Source organism: Callospermophilus lateralis, chromosome 1, assembly GCF_048772815.1.
Source record: "Callospermophilus lateralis isolate mCalLat2 chromosome 1, mCalLat2.hap1, whole genome shotgun sequence".
Taxonomy (NCBI): Eukaryota; Metazoa; Chordata; class Mammalia; order Rodentia; family Sciuridae; genus Callospermophilus; species Callospermophilus lateralis.
In genome coordinates this window covers 181,395,996-181,418,094 of record NC_135305.1, presented here as the reverse complement: position 1 = coordinate 181,418,094, position 22,099 = coordinate 181,395,996, and the positions used below count along the sequence as shown (strand labels likewise).

General features: G+C 41.8%; 1 protein-coding gene across 16 annotated transcripts in view; it reads left to right on the top strand.

Annotated features, from left to right (window-relative positions):
- Dnase1l3 (deoxyribonuclease 1L3) overlaps nt 1-22,099 on the top strand; it is a 66,868-nt gene that overhangs the window by 30,537 nt on the left and 14,232 nt on the right. For 4 of the 16 annotated variants that reach the window (XM_076841851.1, XM_076841834.1, XM_076841809.1 and 1 more), the window contains 2 exons: nt 17,045-17,133; nt 21,473-21,562. In XM_076841851.1, coding sequence (XP_076697966.1) covers nt 17,075-17,133; nt 21,473-21,562 — 149 coding nt within the window. In that variant the 5' untranslated portion in view covers nt 17,045-17,074. The other 12 variants (XM_076841464.1, XM_076841610.1, XM_076841637.1 and 9 more) reach the window with 10 other exon arrangements.

The window sequence follows — 22,099 nt, the reverse complement described above, 5'->3', positions numbered from 1 at the left end:
CAGCCTGGAAAGGCCGGCTTGATAGTAACAGGCTGCTTTAGGATCGCCACAAAAGTGGTGACATGTCCTGCAAATGTTTACACAGAAGGCAATGAGAAAGGTGCAGCCAGTGAAAAGGGACGAGGTGGGGGTGGGGGTGCTCCGCTGTCATCGTTAGACCTGCCCCTGCCTTTTAACCTAGCAGTCTCAGGGTCAGAAGTGTTGTAGTGCTGAGATGCTGCCTTTAGGGGATGAGAAAGGCGAGCCCTGCGCCATGGAGAGGAGCAGTGCTCCCATTGGCCATAAGAGGGCGTGGTCTCCCCATCTCCTACTCTAGTAGCAGCAAGCTTGGACTCTGGCTGCTTTTTACAGATCTGCAAAATCCCAGAAGCAGGATCAGGGCAAGGTGAATGAGACTCTGTCAAGTGTAAGGGCAGGGTCGAATGGTGTCTTTATTTAAGATGTATATACCCTATTCATCGTGGATTTTTTTCTGCATTGATTTTTATTTCTACAAAATATTGCATGAGATTATTGACCTTGATTACTGAGTTGTCACTCCCTTAGGTTTTGTTTCTGTACTGACAGATCTATCCATCTGTTCATTGCAACACCACCAGCTCTGGGCCTGCACTTGGTCAGATGAGGTCTGAAGTTACATGGGCCCCTTTGCACCTGTAAAGAAAAGCCTTGCAAAAGGAGTTAGTCCTAAGAACCCAAATGCCTGCCTCTGACATCACTTCATAGCCATCCAGGATGACTTCCAAGTCTTCATCTACAAAATGGAAATAGCACAATTTATTCTGAAGACAGAATATCAACCTGACTGAGTACCACAAAAGGCCAGGCACTGTGCTGAATCTGCCCTTTAATTATCAACTGGCTAAATCTTCACAAGTTCTACCATTTTAAAGGCGAGGAAATGGCCCCAGAGAAGTTTAGTTGTTTTTCCAAGGTCAAATAGCCAGTAAATAGAACCGCACATGCTTTAACCTCCACACCAACATTCTCAACATAGAATGATTCCTGCCCTCCTGGGACAGCATTTATCCACATCTGAAGACATTTTTTGGTAGTCTCAACTGAGGGATATACTGGAAACTAGTGGGTAGTTACCAGGAATCCCATTATACATCCTATACTAAGGTCAGCCTCTACAACAAAGAATTATCTAGCCCTGCATTTGTCAGTTTTCCATCACTATAACAAACCCCTGAGATAATCAACCTATAACGAGAAAAGGTTTATTTTGGTTCACAATCTGGGGGTCGGGGTTAGCCCCTGGTCAGTTAGCTGTGTTGCTTTTGAGCCTGTGGTGAAGCAGCACATCATGGTAGGAGCATGTAGTGGAACAAAGCTGCTCATCTCCTCACTGAGGTGCAAAGAAGAAAGAGGAAGTGATGGATCCTACAGTTCCTTTTGAGGGCACAGCCCCAGTGACTACAGCCTCCCATCAGACCCCACCTCCTAAAGTTTCCACCACCTACTAATAGCTGCAAGCTAAGGACTAAGCTTTAAGGACCTTTGAGGACATTCCAGATCCAAGCTGTAGCAGGACCCAAGATGTCAGTAGGGTTAGGGTTATGGTTAGGGTTAGAAGTATGCTCTATGCTCTACTCCTGAATCAGGGAGTTAGGGCCAGAATTGGCACTGAGAGCTCCATAAGAGGAGGCACTATTGTGGCTGTTGTCACTGCTGCCTTTTGTGGTGTGTGTGGCAGGTTCCCTCTCCTTACTCAGAGAAGCTGAGTTCCTCTGGCTCAGCACCTATGTGGTGGTGGTGAACTTGGGCTCATTTTTTTTTTATCCAGAATGGGGATTGAACCCAGGGGTGTTCCACCACTGAGCTACACCCCAGGTCTTTTTATTTTATTTTTTCTAGAAATAATCTCACTAAATTGCCCAGGCTGTCCTTGAACTTACAATTCTCCTTGCCTCAGTCTCCCTAGTAGCTGAGATTACAGGCATGTACCACCATGCCTAGTATCACCAGCTGGCCAGACTGGCAATATCAGCTGGGTTCAAAGGAACTGGCTGTATCAACAATTAAAAAAATGGCGAAGAAACCACGCATCACATGAACATAAGTTTCTCAGGCATGATGGCTCAGTGACCCAAAGGTCAGCTCCAGTGCTGGCAGGAGCAAGAGAACAAGCACATCCTAAACCTTCTGTTTATTGAGGAAGAGACATTCGAGAAAGTTCCACCCAAATAAGGCAAAGGATTGGGTTTCAAAGGGTGGAGTCTTGTTTAGTGATGTCTTGTGGTCAGCAGATTGACTGACATCCTGGCAAGTCATGCCCATCTCAGGTGCTGTGTGGGATCATAGGCAGAGCGAGAGGAAAGGCACACATATATTGAACAGCCCAATTAGACAGTGACGTCAGGCCAGTACCCTCATACACTCAAATGTGCATAGCTCTCACACACAGCCCATGATGGCTTGCAGACAACCTGGCAAGAACCTGGGTTCTGAAGTCAGAGCATTATATCTTGCGTTCAACAATGATTTAGTGAGCATCTGCTACATTCCCAACCTGTTCTGGTCAGCACAGACACATGGAGGTTTCTCTATCACCACCATCCCCCAGAGCTACCTAGCAGGGAGATAAGACATTAGGCAAGGAAACACACACACACACACACACACACACACACACACACAATGATACATTATGATACATGCCAGGCAGCAGAAGACCTGGGTGCCATAAAATAGAATAAGAGGAGGGAAGACCCTGATGAGCTAAGGGGGCCAGGAAGGCTACTGAGGGAATAACTTAAAGCCAACATGTGAAAACAGAAGACATGTACAGCACTGCAGGTAGGAGATAGCTAAGCAAAGGCCCTGATGTGGGAACTGAAAGCTGGGCAGTGTGACGGGAGGCACTGGGAGAGGAAGTGGGGAAGGAGTAGAGCACATGGCCTTGACAATGTGGGTAGGGAGAGGCCCCATCAAGGAGCTCAGTCTTTCTATAATAAGAGCCTCTGAAGAATTTTAACTGGAGCAGAGACCCATTCAGGCCTGTCCTTCAGAGAGTGTCCCTCTTGAGGTCCAGGCATAGTCCCATATAAAAGATGCTGTGTGAGGTTGAAACCCAGAGCCTGTCTCATGAGCTGAAAACCATCCTACAAAGGTGAAGTTGTCCCAATTACACAACCTTAAATAATGCACCTTCCTCACCCCCATGCCACAAGCTGGTTGTGAAACGTGACCATGGAGCAATCTGCATGCATTATGAGATTATTGCCCGGGCTCATTCATCATTAGACAGAGGGCAGCGCCCGTCACTGGAAACACCTGTTTGAATCACATGGCCCATCCCTGCTAGTAGCGAGGACTTTCCTGCCGGTCCCTTGTTTCTTTGCTGCTTTTGAATGATTCAGCCTGTGACACTTTTGCTCCTCCTGGACTCTGTGTCTTCCTCAGATTCCAAGGTACCCTGTCCACCAGGGCCTGTGCAAATGGCTGTGGCTGCTGGTGATGTTTGGGGTCATGTGTCTTAACTCTCAGCCCTCATTTCTGCCCATTCACCCAACATGCATAAGACTTACCAACAAGAACAAGAGCTTGAGGCTTTGAGGTCATCTGATTAACCCTGCACAATCAAACATATTCCCAAGGTGGATGTTGCTCAAAATATTCAAAGCAATCTTGAAGAAAAAAGTACAACAGGACTGGTGATGTGACTCAGGGGTAGAGCACTCGCTAGCATGTGTGAGGTCCTGGGTTAACCTCCACTAGCCCCATGGGGGGAAAAAGGGAAGTAGAAGGACAATAAATTTGGAACATCCTGTTTCAACTCATTTAAGCAACTTTTTTAAAATTACAGGTCATCTCAGAACATTTGATGCACTAATAGGCCTTGTAAGTCTCTTGAAAGGAGCGATACATATTTATCCTGTATTCCATGAGCATCCTGCACACTAGTGTTTGAAAGTACATGCAGCAGGAAATGTCATTCACAGCCACTAAATAACAGAAGTAAGGAGAGCCTAGAATGGTCTGTGAGGGTCAGGCCAGTCTCTAACTTTCCTCCCAGGTTCTCAGCTGTCAGGGAGCCCCGAGTCCCAGCACTAGGACCCAACTTCAGAGCAGGAGGAAGGGCTCCTCTCTCCCTGGGCCCCCAGGACTACCCTGTTCAAAACTTTCTCTCAGTCTTTCTATAAAAAGAGCCTCTGAAGAATTTTAACTGGAGCAGAGACACATTTAGGCCTCCACCTTCTCAGTGACTCCTGAGAGCAGGAACTTCCTTTGACTCTGTGGCACCCGGAGACAGAAATGTGTTTTTGCATGGGCATAGTTAGTATGAAAAGCATTTAGCACTTGCTTCTTTCTCTTCAATGACTAAAGTACATGTGTTTGTAAAAAAAAAAAAAAAAAAAAAGAAGAAGAAGAAAAAAAAAAGTCAAACAATATACAAGCTCATATAGTCAAAAGTGGAAGTCCCCCTTTCAGCTCCTCCCCACGGCCTCTCACTCCACAGTGTAGATGGTTCTGAGAAACCTAGCTTAGGTTGGGAGAAGTCCCGTGTGAGTTAGAGGGACTGAGTTCAAATCCCAGTTCTGTCTTGCAGAAGCTTAGTATCCTTGGGACTGGATGAGTATTGGATGACTTGAAACACAGAAAGCTCTGGACACAGCACCTGCACTGAGTTGGATTCAGTTAAATTTGACTCAGGAGTTTCTCTAGAATCCAGGTACTTTTTTAAAGTTCAATTTTATGCAGTTAGTGTGCCAAGTACAAAATTGTATCCACCTCTTCAGGCTGTTTATGTCAATTTTTTAAGTCCTCAAGGGCATCTTCTATATGCAGAAATCACTAAAGGTTGACTTAATTTTTCAAATTAATATTCAAATTATTAGTTAAGAATTCAAAAACTAATTAATTGACTCTCTTTATCCTACAGGTTAGCTAATTAATTATTCGCTTATTTAGTATAGTACTGGGAATGGATGTAAAACCTCAATTGACTAAGCACCCCAGCCCAGGTTAGCTGTTTTTTGATGCTAGGAACTACTTCTACAATGACTGTTAAAGATTTAGGCAGGAAGAGAGAAAGTTTTGAACAGCAAAAGAAATGAAAAATCCAATCAGGTTGTCTTTGTGGAAAATTCTGTAAGAATAACTCCAAGCTAGCCTTGGGATTTCCAGACCACTCCCGAAGCAAGTGACTGGGGCTGTAGCCATAAACACAGGGCAAAGTGCACCTGCATTGCAAACATAGAACAGTCAGCATTTCAGGCACTCACACCCAGGAATTCTAAAAGATATCCCAAGTAAAGTGCGTGGAAGGTGATTACGATTTACTGAGCCCATGGTGAGATGAAATGGAGCTACAGCCTCACCTTCTGTCAGTACTCTTACCAAATGCCACACTTGTAGGTTTAGCTTACAAAAGTTCTTATTATTTTTATAAGTCCAACTAAAACTCTGAAATAAAATAGAAATCATCCAATTAAATTTAAGTTATCTAGCTGTGCATGGTGGCACACTCCTGTAATCTCAGAGGCTCTAGAGGTTAAGGCAAGAGGATTGTGAGTTCAAAGCCAGCCTCAGCAAGGCAAGGCACTGAGTATCTCAGTGAGAACTTGCCTCTAAACAAAATAAAAATATAGGGCCAGGGATGTGGATCAGTGATCGAGTGCCCCTGAGTTCAATCCCCAGTGCAAAAACAAACAAACAAACAAAAATTAAGTTATCTAAAATTCTAATCTATATACCATTTTGTATTTTTATTTGCTAAATCTGGAAACCCTAAACCCCAATTACTTTCAAGCAGTTTTGGACCTATTTACAAACACTCAAAATTTCTTTTGCAGATTTAATATGGCCTATCTTTCTTACTTTTTAAAGTTTTTCAATTGTTTGAGCTAACAAGTGTTTAAAAGTCACCTTTTTTTGGTACTAAATATGTCTAAGTCTAATAAATTAATCTGCAAAGATAGTACTAACCCAAAGTCCTTAAAAATGTTTCAGATCTGTACATAAACTTGGCAAGGTTTCAACTTAAAAAGTCACAAATCTAGCCAGGTGTGAGGTACACGCCTATTATCCCACTAGCTTGTGAGGCTGAGACAAAAGAATTGAGAGTTCAAAGCTAGCCTCAGCAAAAAAATGAGGTGCTAAGCTACTCAGTTAGACCCTGTCTCTGCATAAAATACAAAATAAAACTAAGGATGGGGTTCAGTGGTTGAGTACCCCTGAGTTCAATCCCTGGCACCCCCCCAAAAAAAACAAGTAAAAATAAAAAATAAATAAATGTCACAAATCTAATAATTCATCCACCTAATTGCACACTTCATATTGTATTTACAAAATTCTCAATTTAACAGGCCAAAAATTTCTCAGATGTTATATAAGTTCTTAAGATACACATGTACAAATAGGAAAAGAAGAACTCAAACTATCACTTATTTGCTGATGGCATGATTCTATATTTATAAGATCCCAAAAATTCCACCAGAATTGTTCTAGAACTAATAAGTGAATTCAGAAAAGTAGCAGGATATAAAATTAACACCCCCATAAATCAAATGCATTCCTATATTTCAGTGATGAAGCCACTGAAAGAGAAATCAGGAAAACACACCATTCACAATAGTCTCAAATAAAATATTTGGGAATCAATCTAACAAAAGAAGTGAAAGACCTCTACAAAGAAAACTACAGAACACTAAAGAAAGAAATTAAAGAAAATCTGAGAAGATGGATAGATTTCCTATGCTCTTGAATAAGCAAAATTAACATTGTCAAAATGGCCATACTACCAAAACTGTTATACAGATCTAATGCAATTCCTATTAAAATCCCAATGACATTATCCTAGAAATAGAAAAAGTAATCATAAAATTCATTTGGAAAAATAAGAGACCCAGAATAGCCAAAGCAATCCTTAGCAAGAAAAATGAAGCAGGAGGCATCACAATACCAGAACTTAAATTATACTACAGAGCCATAGTAACACGAATGGCATGGTATTAGCACCAAAACAGATAAGTAGACCAGGGAACAGAATAGAAGACACAGAAACAAACCCACATAAAAATAGTTAGCTCATACTAGACAAAGGCACCAAAAACATTCATTGGAGAAAAAAAATAGCCTCTTCAACAAAAGGTGGTGGCAAAAACGTAAATCCATATGTAGCAAAATTAAATTAAACCCCTCTTGCCCAGCACAAAAATCAACTCAAAGTAGATCAAAGACTTAGGCACTAGAACAGAGACAATGCAATTAACAGAAGGAAAAAGTAGGCCCATGTCAGTTTAGGAACTGACTTTCTTAGCAAGACTCCTAAAGTGCAAGAAGAAAAATCAAGAATCAACAAATGGGATGGAATCAAACTAAAAAGCTTCTTTTCGGGACTGGGGTTGTGGCTCAGTGGTAGAGTGCTTGCCTGCATGTGTGAGGCATTGGGTTCAATCATCAGCACGACATAAAAATAAATAAAGGAAGGAAGGAAGGAAGGAAGGAAGGAAGGAAGAAAGGAAGGAAGGAAGAAAGAATGAATATAACCCAAGGTACTGAGGTTATAGCTCAGCGGTAGAGAGCTCGCCTAGCACGTATGAGGCACTGGGTTCGATCCTCAGCACCACATAAAAATAAATAAAATAAATAAAGATATTTTGTCCATCTTTAAAAAAAAAAAGAAAGAAAGAATATAACCTGATATTTTTTTTAAAAATCTTCTCAGCAAAGGAAACAATCAATAACGTGAAGAGAGAGCCTACAGAATGGGAAAAATTTTTTACCTCATGTACCTCAGATAGACCATCAATCTCCTGGATATATAAAAAACTCAAAAAAACTTAACACCAGAAAAACAAATAACCCAATCAATAAATGGGCTAAGGAACTGAACAGACACTTCACATAAGAAGAAAGATAACCAATCAAATACATTAAAAAATGTTCAACATCTCTAGCAATTAGAGAAATGCAAATAAAAACTACAGAGATTCCATCTTACTCCAGTCAGAATGGCAATCATCAATAATACAAGCAATATAAATGTTGGCAACAACGTGGAGAAAAAGGTACACTCATACATTGCTGGTTGGACTGCAAATTGGTGCAACCACTATGGAAAGCAATATAGAGGTTACTCAGAAAACTTGGAATGAAATCACAATTTGACGCTGTCATCCCACTCCTAGGTTTGTACCCAAAAGGACTTAAAATCAGCATCCTATCAATATTTATAGCAGCTCAATCACAATAGCTAAGCTATGGAACAAACTAGGTGCCCTTCAAAAGATAAATGGATAAAGAAGCTGTGGTATATATACACAAAGGAATATTATTCATCCTCAAAGAAGAATGAAATTATGACATTTGCCAGTAAATAAATGGAACTGGAGAATATTATGCTAAATGAAATAAACCAATCCCCAAAGAACCAAAGGTCAAATGGATGCTAATTTACAGTAAGCAGGGAGAAGAGATAGAGGTATTTTGGACTAGACAGAGGGGAGTGAAGGCAGGGGAGGGGGCATGGTGGTAGGAATGATAGTAGAACAAATTGGACATTATTACTCTATGTGCATGTATGATTACATGACCCATGTAACTCTACATCATGTACAACCAGATGAATGAGAAGTTATACTCCATTTATGTCTGATGTGTCAAAATGCATTCTACTGTCATGTATAACTAATTAGAACAAAAAAGTACACATATACAGGTTCCACCTTTTTATGAGGGTGGGCACTAGGGAGCAAACCCAGGAGCATTTTACCACTGAGCTACATCCCCAGCCATTGTATTTCATTTTGAGACAGGGTCTCACTAAGTTATCAAGCTGGCACTTGTGATCCTCCTGCCTCAGTGTCCTGAGTTGCTAGGATTACAGGGGTATACCAGATTTCATCTTTAAATACAAAAGCTTGTATTATGATTGAGTTTCTTGAGCATTTTTACACTTAATTCTATATCTTCCTCTGGCTGGAAGAAATCCATTCATGGAGGGAGATACTTAACCATCCAATTAAATTAACGAGGGCTACTTCTTACCAGAGACTCAAAAAGGCCTGAGGTTGAAGTTGAAGACAGTGGGGAAATTCATCTTATCCAAGAGCTGAAGAAAACCATTGTCTCCTTCCATGTACAATTTCAGATTCTCTCTTAGATATCCTGGGCATGAGTGGCCTTCTGAATGCTGACTGTTTGCAACCTTCTTATGCTTTTCCCTGAGGCTGTAGTCACAGCCCTGCCAATTCAGAGGGATGGTCTGGAGAGCCCAAGGTTAGCTTTGAGTTATTCTCATTCTCTATCTTTTTCTTGCAGAATTGTCCTTGCCAAACTTCACAAATATAACCTGAGTAAATTTATATTTCCTTTGCTTTTCAGATCTTTGTATCTTCCTGCCCAAACTCTAAGAAAGTTTGGGCTTTTTTTTTTTTTTTTTTTTTTTTTTTTGTACTGGGGATTGAATTAAGGGAGCACTCAATCACTGAGCCACATTACCAGCCCCATTTTCTATTTTATTTAGAGTCAAAGTCTCACTGAGTTGTTTAGTGCTTCGCCATTGCTGAGGCTGGCTTTGAACTCGAAATCCTTCTGCCTCAGCCTCCTGAGCCACTGGGATTACAGGTGTACACCACTACGCCCAGATGAAAGTCTATAATTCTTGCAGAACTTTTCTTTCTTGGGGTCAAAGAACATCCCACAAACATTAAAGTAATATCAGGCTTAAACAGGCTATTTGTCCTTGAAGTCCAAGGATATTTTACTGGCCCATCCTAGCAGATCAGCATTGCCATTCCTGGCAACACACTGTGTTAAGTTGTACATAGTAAAATTGCCTTAAAATTATGTCATTCAAACAATTTGAGTTTAATTTATGCCCATCAGGGTATTTAGAGAATAACTGCCTGGGTGTATCTAGGGACAGCTGGCCACCAAATCCCAATGATTTATATAAAACTCAGCAGGATTTCCCACTGCTCACTGCCTCATTGTCCCCCAGAAGGCTCCTCTGCCCCAGGTACCTCTGGGTAGATTGCTTCCAAGTTAATGAACTGTCAGGGAAAGGTCCATAGCATGCAACCACAGCAGAGAAAACCAGTGGTCAGAGCTGGCTCCTGGTCTAGATAGGAGTGACTTTGTAGAGGATGGTGCCTAAAATAGGCATGCCAGTTTTCTCACCAAGGTGACAATAACAGGGGCTTCTAAAAAGCTAGCCCAGTATCTTCATTTCCTTGGGGATTCAAACACATGATCTTCAGTTCCTCAGAGAAGTGAAAGTAGCAAAGAGGAATCCAGTCATTCCTGTTATCCACAGGCTTTATAAGTCAAGTGTGCCGGGAGGTGGCGGAAGCCTGCACTCCCAGCACTGCTGTCTTCTCACCCAGCCTGAAGCCTGAGTAGTGCCAGGATGTCCCTGAGTCTATCCACCCTGCTGCTTCTCCTCCTCACCCTCGACAGTTCCCTGGCCCTGAGGCTCTGTTCCTTCAACGTGAGATCCTTTGGGCAAAGCAAGAAGGAAAACCAAAATGCCATGGATGTCATTGTGAAGGTGAGCCCCTATTCCCATCAGTGGGATCCTGGACATGCCTCATGCCCTCTCCTCTGTCTTCAGACTTTAGGAGACTCTGAAGGAATTTAAACTTTGCCTTCAGGGTGAAGGTAGCAGGTGGCTTGGAATTGGTATTGATAAGAACAGCAGTAGTCACAATAACCACTTCACCTCTTAGTACCTCCTGTCATCATCTTAAAACCTTAAAACAAGGCTGATAACAGTGCCTCCCATAGGAGCACTCCACTGCCTGCCCCCTGAACAGGTAAATATAAAGCCTATTAATACAGGTATCTGGCTCGTAGTAAATTCCAGAAAAGGATTGACTGGCTAGAATGATTTTAGGACCAGTTACTGAATGATTGTGTCAGGCACTGTAAATACGTGATTTTATTTCATCATCTCATGAGCAAGGATTATTATTCCCCATGCAGAGATGACGAACAAAGAAAGGTGAAGCAGCACAAACAGCTGGTGAGTAGGAGAGGGAGCTGGGATGCCAGCCCAGCCTGGACTTCCATACCATCCATGAAGTATACTTTCTGATTTCCTCCCAACTCTCAATTCTGTTCTTTCTCTGCACTTAGATAATGAATGCTGTCCTTGGTAACATGGCCAGTATTTGCAGATGCCACAAATCACAGTTCTCTAGAGTCAGTTTATTCTTTGTTGGACAGGTTAATTTTGTTGTTGTTGTTTTTATGCTGGGACTAAAATGTTCCCCAGGACTCTGGTGTGGTGGTTATTGCTTTAAAAAACCTAGAGGTGGGCTGAGGCTGTGGCTCAGTGGCAGAGCACTCGGCGCACATGTGAGGCACTCAGTTCGATCCTCAGCACCACATAAAGATAAATAAACAAAATAAAGATATTGTGTCCATGTATAACTAAATATCTATATGTATATATTTAAAATGTAAATATATATATATTTAAAAACAAAAAAAAAAACCCAGAGGCCCCATGGAGTGGTGGGAGTGCAAAGAGCCCTAGGTTCAGATCCCACCTGTCAGGTGCAAGAGCTCTGGAGTCCCTTCACCTCCCTCAGCTTCCAGGCCTTTCCCATAAAATGAGGCTGCACCACCTACAGCACCAGCACCAGCTGGTTGAGAATTCAGGGGGGTGAGACCCCCCAGCATAGCCTGCCACAGGCAAGTGTTTGTGTTGTCAGGAGAGACAGTGTTGACATACTCTGTTCTTCCTTTGATGGTCCTCAACCCTGGTCAGCCCTGTCCCTTGAATGGTACCCAGGGACCTCTAGACGTTGTTTAAACGGGGAACTCTGACATGCTCAATGGGGAACTCTGACTATTTCCTCACTTTTTCACACATGGCCTCATGGAGCCTGGGAACCAAGTTCACTTATTCTACCCTGAAAATGTCATCACAATCTTATAGGCTTTTTTTTTTTTTTTTTGCTGTGGTGATTCTACTCCTACACAAAGCATCTCCCTTGGGCTACTGTATCCTACCAAGTGTGTATAAAGTCTTTATCAAGGCTGCCTTACCCTCCTAAATACTGCAAAACCATCCTGTAAACAGAGGCCATTCTAAAGCACTGTTAGAGCCACTTAAAAGAGCACTCAAAATTAAAACCAAATGCCAGGGATTCAAAATAGTATTGCCTTCAGGATCTGTCAACTGGGCACCTATTACAGGCCAGGAGTTATATTCTTATTTAATATTATGGCATAGGTGGCATTTCCCCCACTTCAACTTCATCAGAGTGATGAAGTGACTCTCTAGGTTTCCATAGCCAGTGGGGAAGAGTCTGCGCCAGATGCAGTCACATAACTCACCCATGTAACCTGGGATGCCTCTTCTACTCCTCGTATGGACTTGTCACTTTGGAGGTAATTCACCATAACCGCATTGTCATTCTCACCTTTACTGGGAGGTTGAAGAATGAGGTAGGCCGTCTTCTCCATCTGGGTTTGCCCTCCCCTACCATGGGAAGTTTTCCAGATGCTACACCCTGCCCAGGAAAACCTGCTTCTGCTTGTGTTCTTCAGTTTGTGCCCTTACAGTGCACAGCTTGTTCATCCAACAAATATTCATTGAAGGCAGATGATGTGGCAGACACTCCAAGGCACTGGAGGTGGGATAGTGGACACAGAAGGCACTGTCTTCCTCTTCCCAGAGCTTACTGCACATGATAATTATGGTTTCTGAGTGCTTCTGATGTGCTGGGCCCTTAATAGGTAGTATCCAATTTCAGCCTCCCAACTACTCTAGTTGTTAGGCCCATTTTATAGATAAGGCACCAGAAGCCCAGGGAGAAAAAGTAAGTTGCTCAGGGTTGTGAAGCACATATGTGGCAAGGTGAGGGCTAGAACACAGGGTTTTCCCCACCATGCTATGCTGCTCCCTGGTTAGAGATATGAAGTATGATTTCATGAGCCTTACTCTGTCCATGATATTTCTAGAGTCCTCCAGACTGTCCCTTCTCCTTTCCCCTGGCCCAATCATGACACCCCTTGCCCAATTCCATTCATGCTAGCCACACACAGCCCTTTAAATTCTCACTCCTTTCCTATAAACAGTCAGGAATTTTGCTTTAGTCAGGGAAATCTCAAGAGTTTCAAGGCTTGGCTCTGGAGCCCTCATCCTTGCAGGTTTCTCCTGAGGAGATGAAACCAGGAGAAATACATTTTTTCCTAATCCTCTGGTCTGAAATTGGAGTAAGGAAAAATGTGTCAAGACTGTATTTGAAAAGTAAATATTCAATCATAGTGGGAGAAATGCTTACAATATAATTTTAGTCTAGACAGGCAAGAATAAATATATGATAAATGGCACCACTGTTTGCTGAGCACCTGCTCTGTGTCAGGGACTAGGTTGAGCATTTTATATACATTATGTCTTTTAATTCCTATGAGGAGTCTTTAATTCCCATAGGAAGGGTATTATTTTTCCCAGTTCACAAATAAGGAATCTGGGGTTTCAGGGAGGTTAGGTAAACTTCTTAAGGTCACATAGCTGGTGACCTTGAGTCAAGACATGAACCCCAAGGCCATTTAACTCAAAGTCCACAGTTAGAACCAATGGGTTAATCACTATGATGGCAATCTTGTAAATAAGCATAGAAATCATGAGAAAAGTCTGGGTGGTGGGGTTTCAGGTCATCTGTGATTTTTACAATCTTCTGTCTTCTGAATTTTCTAGACTTTCTACAAAAAGCACCATTATTTTTACTATTAGAAAAAATTACAACACAAACTTTTTTTTTATGGTACTGGGGAGTGAACCCAGTGCTTCCCATGTGCTAAGCATGTATTCTATCACTGAGCTATATCTGCAGCCCAACAAAATTATTTCTTAAAAAATTAAATAGGGAAATAATTCCCATTTTTTCAATGCTACAAGGAAGATTTAAAAGTGAAAAGATAATATGTGCTTCATGAATTTGCCCCAACTGGTTCTAGAGTGGTTCTCCCTCCTTCCTGTCTTTCTTTCATTCATGCCAGATGCTACAGCAGGAGCTGGGGATAAATTTGTGAATAAATTAAGGACTAGCATGTGCTCTGGCACACAGCAGACCCATAATGAAATTTAGTTAGATGGATGAACCAATAGATGGAGAGATGGGTGGGAGTGGGAGGATACGTACATGGATGAATGAAGGCCCACTGGCTGAAATTACAGGTTCCATCCTGAGAAGAATTCTGAAAATGGGCTCTTGAGCTACTGCTCATTGCAGTGTAGATTCTTGTCTATAAGAAATATTCCCGGAGATACCAAGGAGACCAGCCAAGGGAAGTAGAAATTAGTAACAGCTGGAGATGTGGGGCTCAGAAGTGCTTGTTAAGCAACACATGGATTGTAAACAGGAAATCTGGAGGCTGAGCTCTCTCTCTCAGCAAAGGGAGACTGAACTCATGGCCTATGTTTGCTTTGTACCAATGCCAATAGGTAACACAAAAAGGGACTTTTGTTTTTGTTGTTTTTTGGGGACCTGGGGATTGAACCCAGCAGTGCTTTACCACTGAGGTACATTCCCAGCCCTTTTTATCTTTTATTTTGCGACAGTTTCACTAAGTTGCTTAGGGACTCACTAAATTGCGGAGGCTGGCCTCGAGCTTATATTCTTGCTTCAGCCTCCTGAGTCACTAGGATTATAGATGTGTGCCACTGTGCCCAAAAAGACCTTGCTCTTTGAGAAAGAGCTATCACAAGTACGTGCTGATCTCCTTGGCTTCCGAGCGTAGTGGTCAAGAAGGGGCTCAAGTATGATGTCCCTTTATCCCATATTCCTTTGGTGTTCAGATTACAAAAACTCACTGAGCTTCAGAGTAGCCAACTATATAGTAGGGACATTAACAAGACCACTTCAAAGGGTAACAATGAAAATTTAGTGAGTCAGTAATAAAAACTACCTTTTATGAAGATTTCACTGTGTGCCAGCCACAGCATTAGGTTCATTATATAGGACAACTCATTTAACTTCTGTCTAATAAGTTAGGAATGTACCTGTCGTGTCCTAATAAAATCTGGCCATCATCTCCTCCCCACAAATTCCTCCCTGCAATGGTACTATTCTTCTAAAAGATGACTTTTAGGTTCAATCCCAGCATAAAAACCAGCCAACCAACCAACAATAATAACAAAACAAAACAAAGCAAAAGCCAAAACAAACAAACCCCGCTTCCAAATGTCCTTTTTATAGTACTGGGGATTGAACTCAGGGTGTTGCACATGACTTAGGTGCAAGCACTTTACCACAAAGCTATTTCTGCAGTCCCAAAACATGACTTAATGTTACATAATGCTCTGTCTGCTATTTGTAACACCTTAAATTGAATGCTTTCTTATTTGGGGATGCTTAAGTTGTTTCCATTTTTTTTTTTTTTTTTTTGCAGTGCATCTTCCTCTTTGATCTCCACAAGTAATCATAATAATCTACTATGTGCCTCCTACATGGCTGGTGCTGTTCAAAATTCTAAGTACTTAACCCTTTAGCAACTCTGTAAAGGATGGACTGTTTTCATCCCAATTTATAGATGAGGTGCAGAGAAGTAGTGGATATTTCCTTATAATAGAAGATACTCTTCAAAGTGGGAAAACTGAATCAAAGAAAATATACATTTTAAAGTCTCTTCCAGAAAGATGTGGCAGTTGCCAGTGGCTAAACCAGCAGGGTAGTTTGACCAGTGGCACCCAGCCCATTAATCCCTTTGCAGCTAATGCCATGGATTTCAAGCCTTGCTGATAGAAGGATCCCAGCTTGGGACACAATCTTCCTCCTCAGGCAATACACAGATGGTTTTTAGCCCAGGGCAGCTTCTTAAAGGCTGAGTCCTGGTCACAGGGCAATCTAGACTGTAGGGTGCTGCTATCTCTTCATGCTCTACCCCTTGAAGACAGAATTAAAGCATATGCTGTGAAAATGGAGTGACAGTGACATAATGCTCATGTTTCATGTTCTTTGGTGGCCATGTAAGAGGACAAAATTACCTTAGTGGTGCCTTATCCTTGACCAACAAGTCACCAGGATCCCATACACAGAAAGGCCTGTGAGGTCACCAAGCGGTGCAAGCTTGATCTGCACCTTGGATAAAAGCTGTTGATCAACCTGAAGGATCTCTCTTATATTAATTTTCCAATGAATTCCTTCTCACCATCATGGACTTTTCAAATGCTACTTCCCCCTAGGAGCCTTCCCTGATTCTCTAGGCAGAAGCAATTCACTATTCCCCAACACCTCCCACAGCACAAATTCTGTTTTCCTCCCATTATTGCTAGTTGTTTGCATTTGTCCCTCTCACTGTACTGTAAGACTTTGACAGCAGAGCCTTATTTTAAGAGGTTAGCATGGTAGACTTTGTAGTCATATATCTGAGGTCAAATCTCCCATCTATCCTGGCTGTGTGACTTTAGGTAGTCACTCAACCACTCTGAGCTTATTTTCCACCTGTTTAGTAGAATAATAACCAGTCATTTCATAAGGTTGTTGTGAGACTAAATACGTTCATGATAAATTTTAACTCTTAACATTATATCTTTTAATTTCTGTAGTACCCAGCTTGGTATATTTAATTACCAAGGGCTGCATAAGTATTTATTACCATTATTATTGGAATTACTCAAGCAAAGCCAAGAGGTAGGATGTACAGGGGGTCATGATTATGGGCTCTGGATTGCTTGGGTTCAAACTCTATGTTGGCCATTTCTAACTGGGTGACTGTGTAATTAATCTGACTTTCCCTGAACCTCAGTCTCATTATCTTTAAAATTGACATACAAAAAATAATAAAAATAAAAAATACCAAAAACCTGCTGGGCACAACTGTATCTGTGCCTATGTTCCAGCTACTTGGGAGGCTGAGACAGGAGGATCACTTGAGCCCAGGAGTTTAAGTCTAGCCTAGGCATCATAGGGAGATCCTATCTCAAAAATGAACTTAATACAGAGTCCTTCATTTAACTCAGGGAAGAAATTATTTCAACAAGCATTAATGTAATACTCAAAACACAATAAGTGTCTAATAAAAGGTTTTATAATTTATAGTAAATGGTCTCAACCCTCTGGGAATTCTCTCTCTGCAGGTCATCAAACGCTGTGACCTTATACTCTTAATGGAAATCAAGGACAGCAACAATAGGATCTGTCCCATGCTGATGGATAAGCTGAACGGGTAAATACAAGGGGGAAGGGACAGAGGTTCTGAAGGAAGTCTGAAACTGGTGTGAGAGCCAGCACTTATTCTGACCATAAAAATCAGATGGCCAGTGCTGGTCAGACTTCTTACTCTCTTAGCCATGGTCCTAAAACTGTTACCTGACTGGTTTTAATATGATAAAATAAAACAAGGGGAATAGGTGATGCGTTAAAACAGAAATGAAAACAAAGATTCTGAGCTAAGAAGTTCTATTATAAAGATTGAATGTTAACAATAGAAGTAAGATAAATACAATTATGATGTATTTTCAGGCTGGAACATCATGCAACTGTTAAAAAAAAAAAATCCACCTACTACAAGGCAGACATGAATACACATACCTGTAACCCCAGCTCCACAGGAGGCTAAGGCAAGAGGATCACAAGCTCAAGGCCAGTCTGGGCAGTAGTGAGACTGGCTCAAAATAAAATAAAAAGGGCTGGGGATATATAGCTCAATAGAAAAGCGCCCCCTGTTCAATCCCTAGTACTAAAAAAAAACAAAAAAAAAACATGCTTACAAAATAAGTAATATTCTAGCATGAAAAGATAGCTGAAATATATTGAAAATACAAAGTTTAGAACTGTAAGTACAGCAACTCATTCTAGACCCCATGTTATATTTTCCACGAATAAGGGCAAATTTGTGTTTGGGAGACCACAGAAGAGACTGGAAGGGGAGCTCCAGACTGTTAATAGCTCCAGGGGGGCGTGATTGAAAAGGAATGGGTCACTTAAGGAATGGAGAACAGTTACTTTTTAATACATCTGTATAATTTGAATATTTTATAATCAGTCCAGGTTGATTTTTATAATTTAAAAATAAAAGCAACAGGGGCTGGGGTTGTGGCTCAGTAGTAGAGCACTTGCCTAGCGTGTGAGGCACTGGGTTCAATCTTCAGCACCACACAAAAAAGTAAATAAATTAAGTTATTGCATCCATCTATAACTAAAAAATATTAGCAACAAAAACGTAGTGTCCTCAAATAGTTTTAAATGACATTAGCTGATATTTACGGTTTATATTATTTCTGAACGATCAGCAGATTCAACTCACTAGTTAGCTTGCAATCACTGTACCAAATACCTGAGATTAACAATTTATGAAGATGAAAGGTTTACTTCATCTCACAATTCTGAAGGTTTTGGCTCATGGTTAGTTGGCTGCATTGCTTTTGGGACTGTGGTAAGGCAGAACATGATGGTGGGCATGTGTGGTTGGGGAGGCCTATTGACCTCATGGCAGCAGGCTAGCAAAGAAAGAGAGAAAAGAGAAGGGACTAGAGTTCTAATAGCCCCTTCAAGGGCATGCTCCCAGTATCCTAACTTCCGCCTACCAGGCCCCACCTCTCAAAGGTTGCATACATCACAATAGCTCAACAGGTTGGCAACCAAGCCTTAGACTCTTGGGCTTTTAGAGGACACTTCTCCAAACCATGAGAACTGAACCTACCCAAACCTACCCAAGTGACCACCCCAAAGTGAGTTTAAAATGTATATTCATGCTCCCCACCCCAATGAATAAGAAGATCTGTGAAAGAGAATATGTATTTTAACAAGCTTCCGGGTGATTCAGATGTTCCTTAATTTTTTGTTTATTTATTATAATATTGAAATCCACAAACCCAGGGCCTTGTGTATGCTGGGCAAGTGCTCTACCATTGAGCTACACCTCCAGCTTGACATGCCTTAATTTTTTAAAACTTCTAATATAATGGGTGTGTTTTATAAATAATAAGACTAAGCAACAAACAAGAGTACACAATGGGTACCATGCTCTCTCAATTGTTTTGTTTGGTACCAGGGATTAAACCCAGAGGTGCTTATCCACTGAGCCACATTCCCAGCCATTTTTATTTTTTATTTTTAGACAGGGTCTCACTAAGTTCTTTAGGGCCTTGCTAAATTGCTGGGACTGGCCTCAAACTTGGGATCGTCCTGTTTTAGCCTCCTGAATTGCTGGGATTACAGGAGTGCAACATCATACCCGATTTCTCTCAATTGTTTTTAAAAAAGCAAGATTCAAATGAAATGCAGCAAATATTAGCAGTAACTATTTCAGGGTACAAATTTAAAATCAATTTAAGACTAATTTTTCTACGTTTTCCAATAAGAATGTTATACTCCCCCTTCTTATGAAATTTCTCAAACATACATAAAAGCCCCAAAACTGTGCTTTAACAAACAGAAACATCTGGCCATTATTAGACTTTGATAGTTAGGAAAACTCACATTGTTCTTTAGCAAGGAAGGGTCAATTTGGACTCACTAGACCCGGTAAGGGAAAACTAGGAATGTTCTCTTGCTTCCACAGGGCCTCTTAGACTTGCCCCGACCCTTCTCTGAGCCCTAGTTTCTTATCTGAAAATAGTCCAGATAAGCTTATCGTTTTCAGTCTCACCAGGTCTTCTTGTTTCTAGATCTGATCTTTGAAAGGTAGAGACAGAGACACCTCATAGGGGTTAGGAGCCCATGCTTTGCTCAGACTACCTGGATTTTGATCTTGGCTGTGCCACAACCTTGGGCAAATTACTTCTTTGTGCCTCATTTCCCCCAAATGTAAAATGGGGCTAATAATGTAAAAGTCATCCAAGGATGATAATTAAGTCCTGCACGTAAGGTGGTTGAACAGTGCCTTCTGAAAAGGCATGATCAGTAAGTACCAGTGGTGTCTATAATTACTAAATGAAAAGGAGTTATAATGGCAGGTGACGTCCAAGGGGCCACATGCAACTCCTGGTCAGGCAGCTGCCAATCTGTTTACATGTGCTATTTCATTTACTCCCCAGAGAACCCAGTGGAGTGGGTACTATTACTGCTTCCCTTATAGCTGACGGAACTGAGGCACAAAAAGGAAGGTCCTGCCCAAGGTCACCCAGACAGTAAATGGTTGAGCCTACATTTAACCCGAATCATGTTAGACTCAAAACCAGTGCTCTGTTCTTAGCCCCCTGGGTCTTCCTTGGAGTGGCCCTGGTTAGTTTTCAGGAGTGTGGGGTACAGGTGGACCCCAGGCATCTCCCCACAGTCAACCTAGGGCACGTCTTTCTACCACTAGTGCTCCCCAACCTGCCTTGACTGTGCCATGGATTCTGACTCCCCTCGCCCCTTTTGTTTTCCTCTCTCTCCCCCCACCCCACTGGAAATGGAACCCAGGGCCTCCCACACGTTAAGAGTACACTCTGTCACTGTACTTAACAGTCACCGAGGCTATCTTTTTGTCCTCCATAGGCAGGAAGAGCCTTAGTCACCTCACAGCTGAGTCACTGCATACAATTTGCAACTCAGGCCTTGACAGGCTGGATTCAGGAGAGAGCCAGTTTTCTGAACTGAGAACCCATCCTCACTCCTGAGGCCCTATTATCTGGCTTAGAACATGTCTTTGAAGTACCAGGAATTTCTGCAGAGTCCAAGCTGGCTCTAAATAGCCACTTTGCTCTTTCCCAACGGACACTGAGACTCTGCCACAGTTGTAGACAGGTCCTAGATCTTTTCTTGGGTAGATGGAGTGAAACTGTGTCAGGCTCTGCCAAAGTGGAGTCACCAGCTGGTTTGACAAAGGCACAAGGAGTAGTTTCCCCGATGTAGGCGAGACGTGGGGCTCATGGGCTGTCATGACTATATTCCCATCTCTAGGACATGAACAAGAGTGACTTGAAATCACAGTCCCCGTACTTGGGAGAAAATGCCTGAGTTTCAGAGGAGAGTTTTCTCACATGTGATGAATGCTTAGGGGCTGCCACAGACAAGGCCACGTGATAAGGTTGACTCCAACAGAAAGGATGAGTGGCAGCCCAGCAGGTTTTCTGGGCCGGCCTGAATTACCTATGGTCTCAACAGTTGCAGGCCACAGCTTGTAGGTTTGGGAATGAGTCATATCTGTGTTCAAATCCCAGTTTTGTACTCATAAACTACAAAAGGGGAGGTTAACAAAGGTTATCCACTTTCTTAGGCTAAGAAATAAGGGCCAGGCTGAGATATAGCTTGGTTCAGTGGTAAAGTGCTTACCTATCATGCTCAAGGCCCTGGATTCGATCCCCAGCACAACAAATAAGTAAATAAAATGTTAAAAAAAAACAAAAACAAAGGCTGTAAAGGTCTGGCAGATCACAGTTCCAATATCAATGGTGGCTCTTATTATCAGACTGAAAAGCTATAGTGATCGGTAGCTCTTCCACACAATGCCATAGAGAATATGGAGGCAGATTGGAGTGAGGAGAATGTATGCAGCACAGAATGTTCATTCTTTTGGGGGGTTGGGGTGGGTGGGGATATTCATTCTTTAAGATACAGTGTGAAATCTTTATGTTTTCTAGAAATTCAAGGAGAGACATTACATACAGCTATGTGATTAGCTCTCGTCTTGGAAGAAACACATATAAAGAACAGTATGCCTTTATCTACAAGTAAGTATAATCTATGCTGTCTGGTTCTAATTAAAACTGTGAACACAAATTTAGTCAAAAATTAATTTTTCTCCAAAACCAGATTTTGATTTCTAACCAATTCTCATTATCAATAAAAATAATTGCTATCAAAATTGGGATGGATACAAAACATTAACTCTTCAAACTGGAAAACAGGAGCAGCTTTCTAACACCTAATTTGTTGGTTGACTTGATGGTTGCCTGGGACAGTTCTTTATTCTTCATGGTCAAGTCCTGGCCTGAGGCTGGAAACCAGAGTTGCCCAGCATGACTGACTCCTGAACTTCATAGTCTTCTCTTTAGTCATTTCTGTCAGAACACTCCCTTGTGGGAGTCCCAGATGACTAGCACAACCCAGATTTCAACTCCCCAGGGCCCAGGCAATATGAAGAGTTGACTCAGCCTTTTTCTCAGGCAAAAGATGCTGCCAGTGCTGGAGCCTGCTCTGAAAGCTAAGGGGACCTAAATCTCTACTTCTTCAAAGTAAGCAAACATAGATTCTGTTTTGTTTTTTTT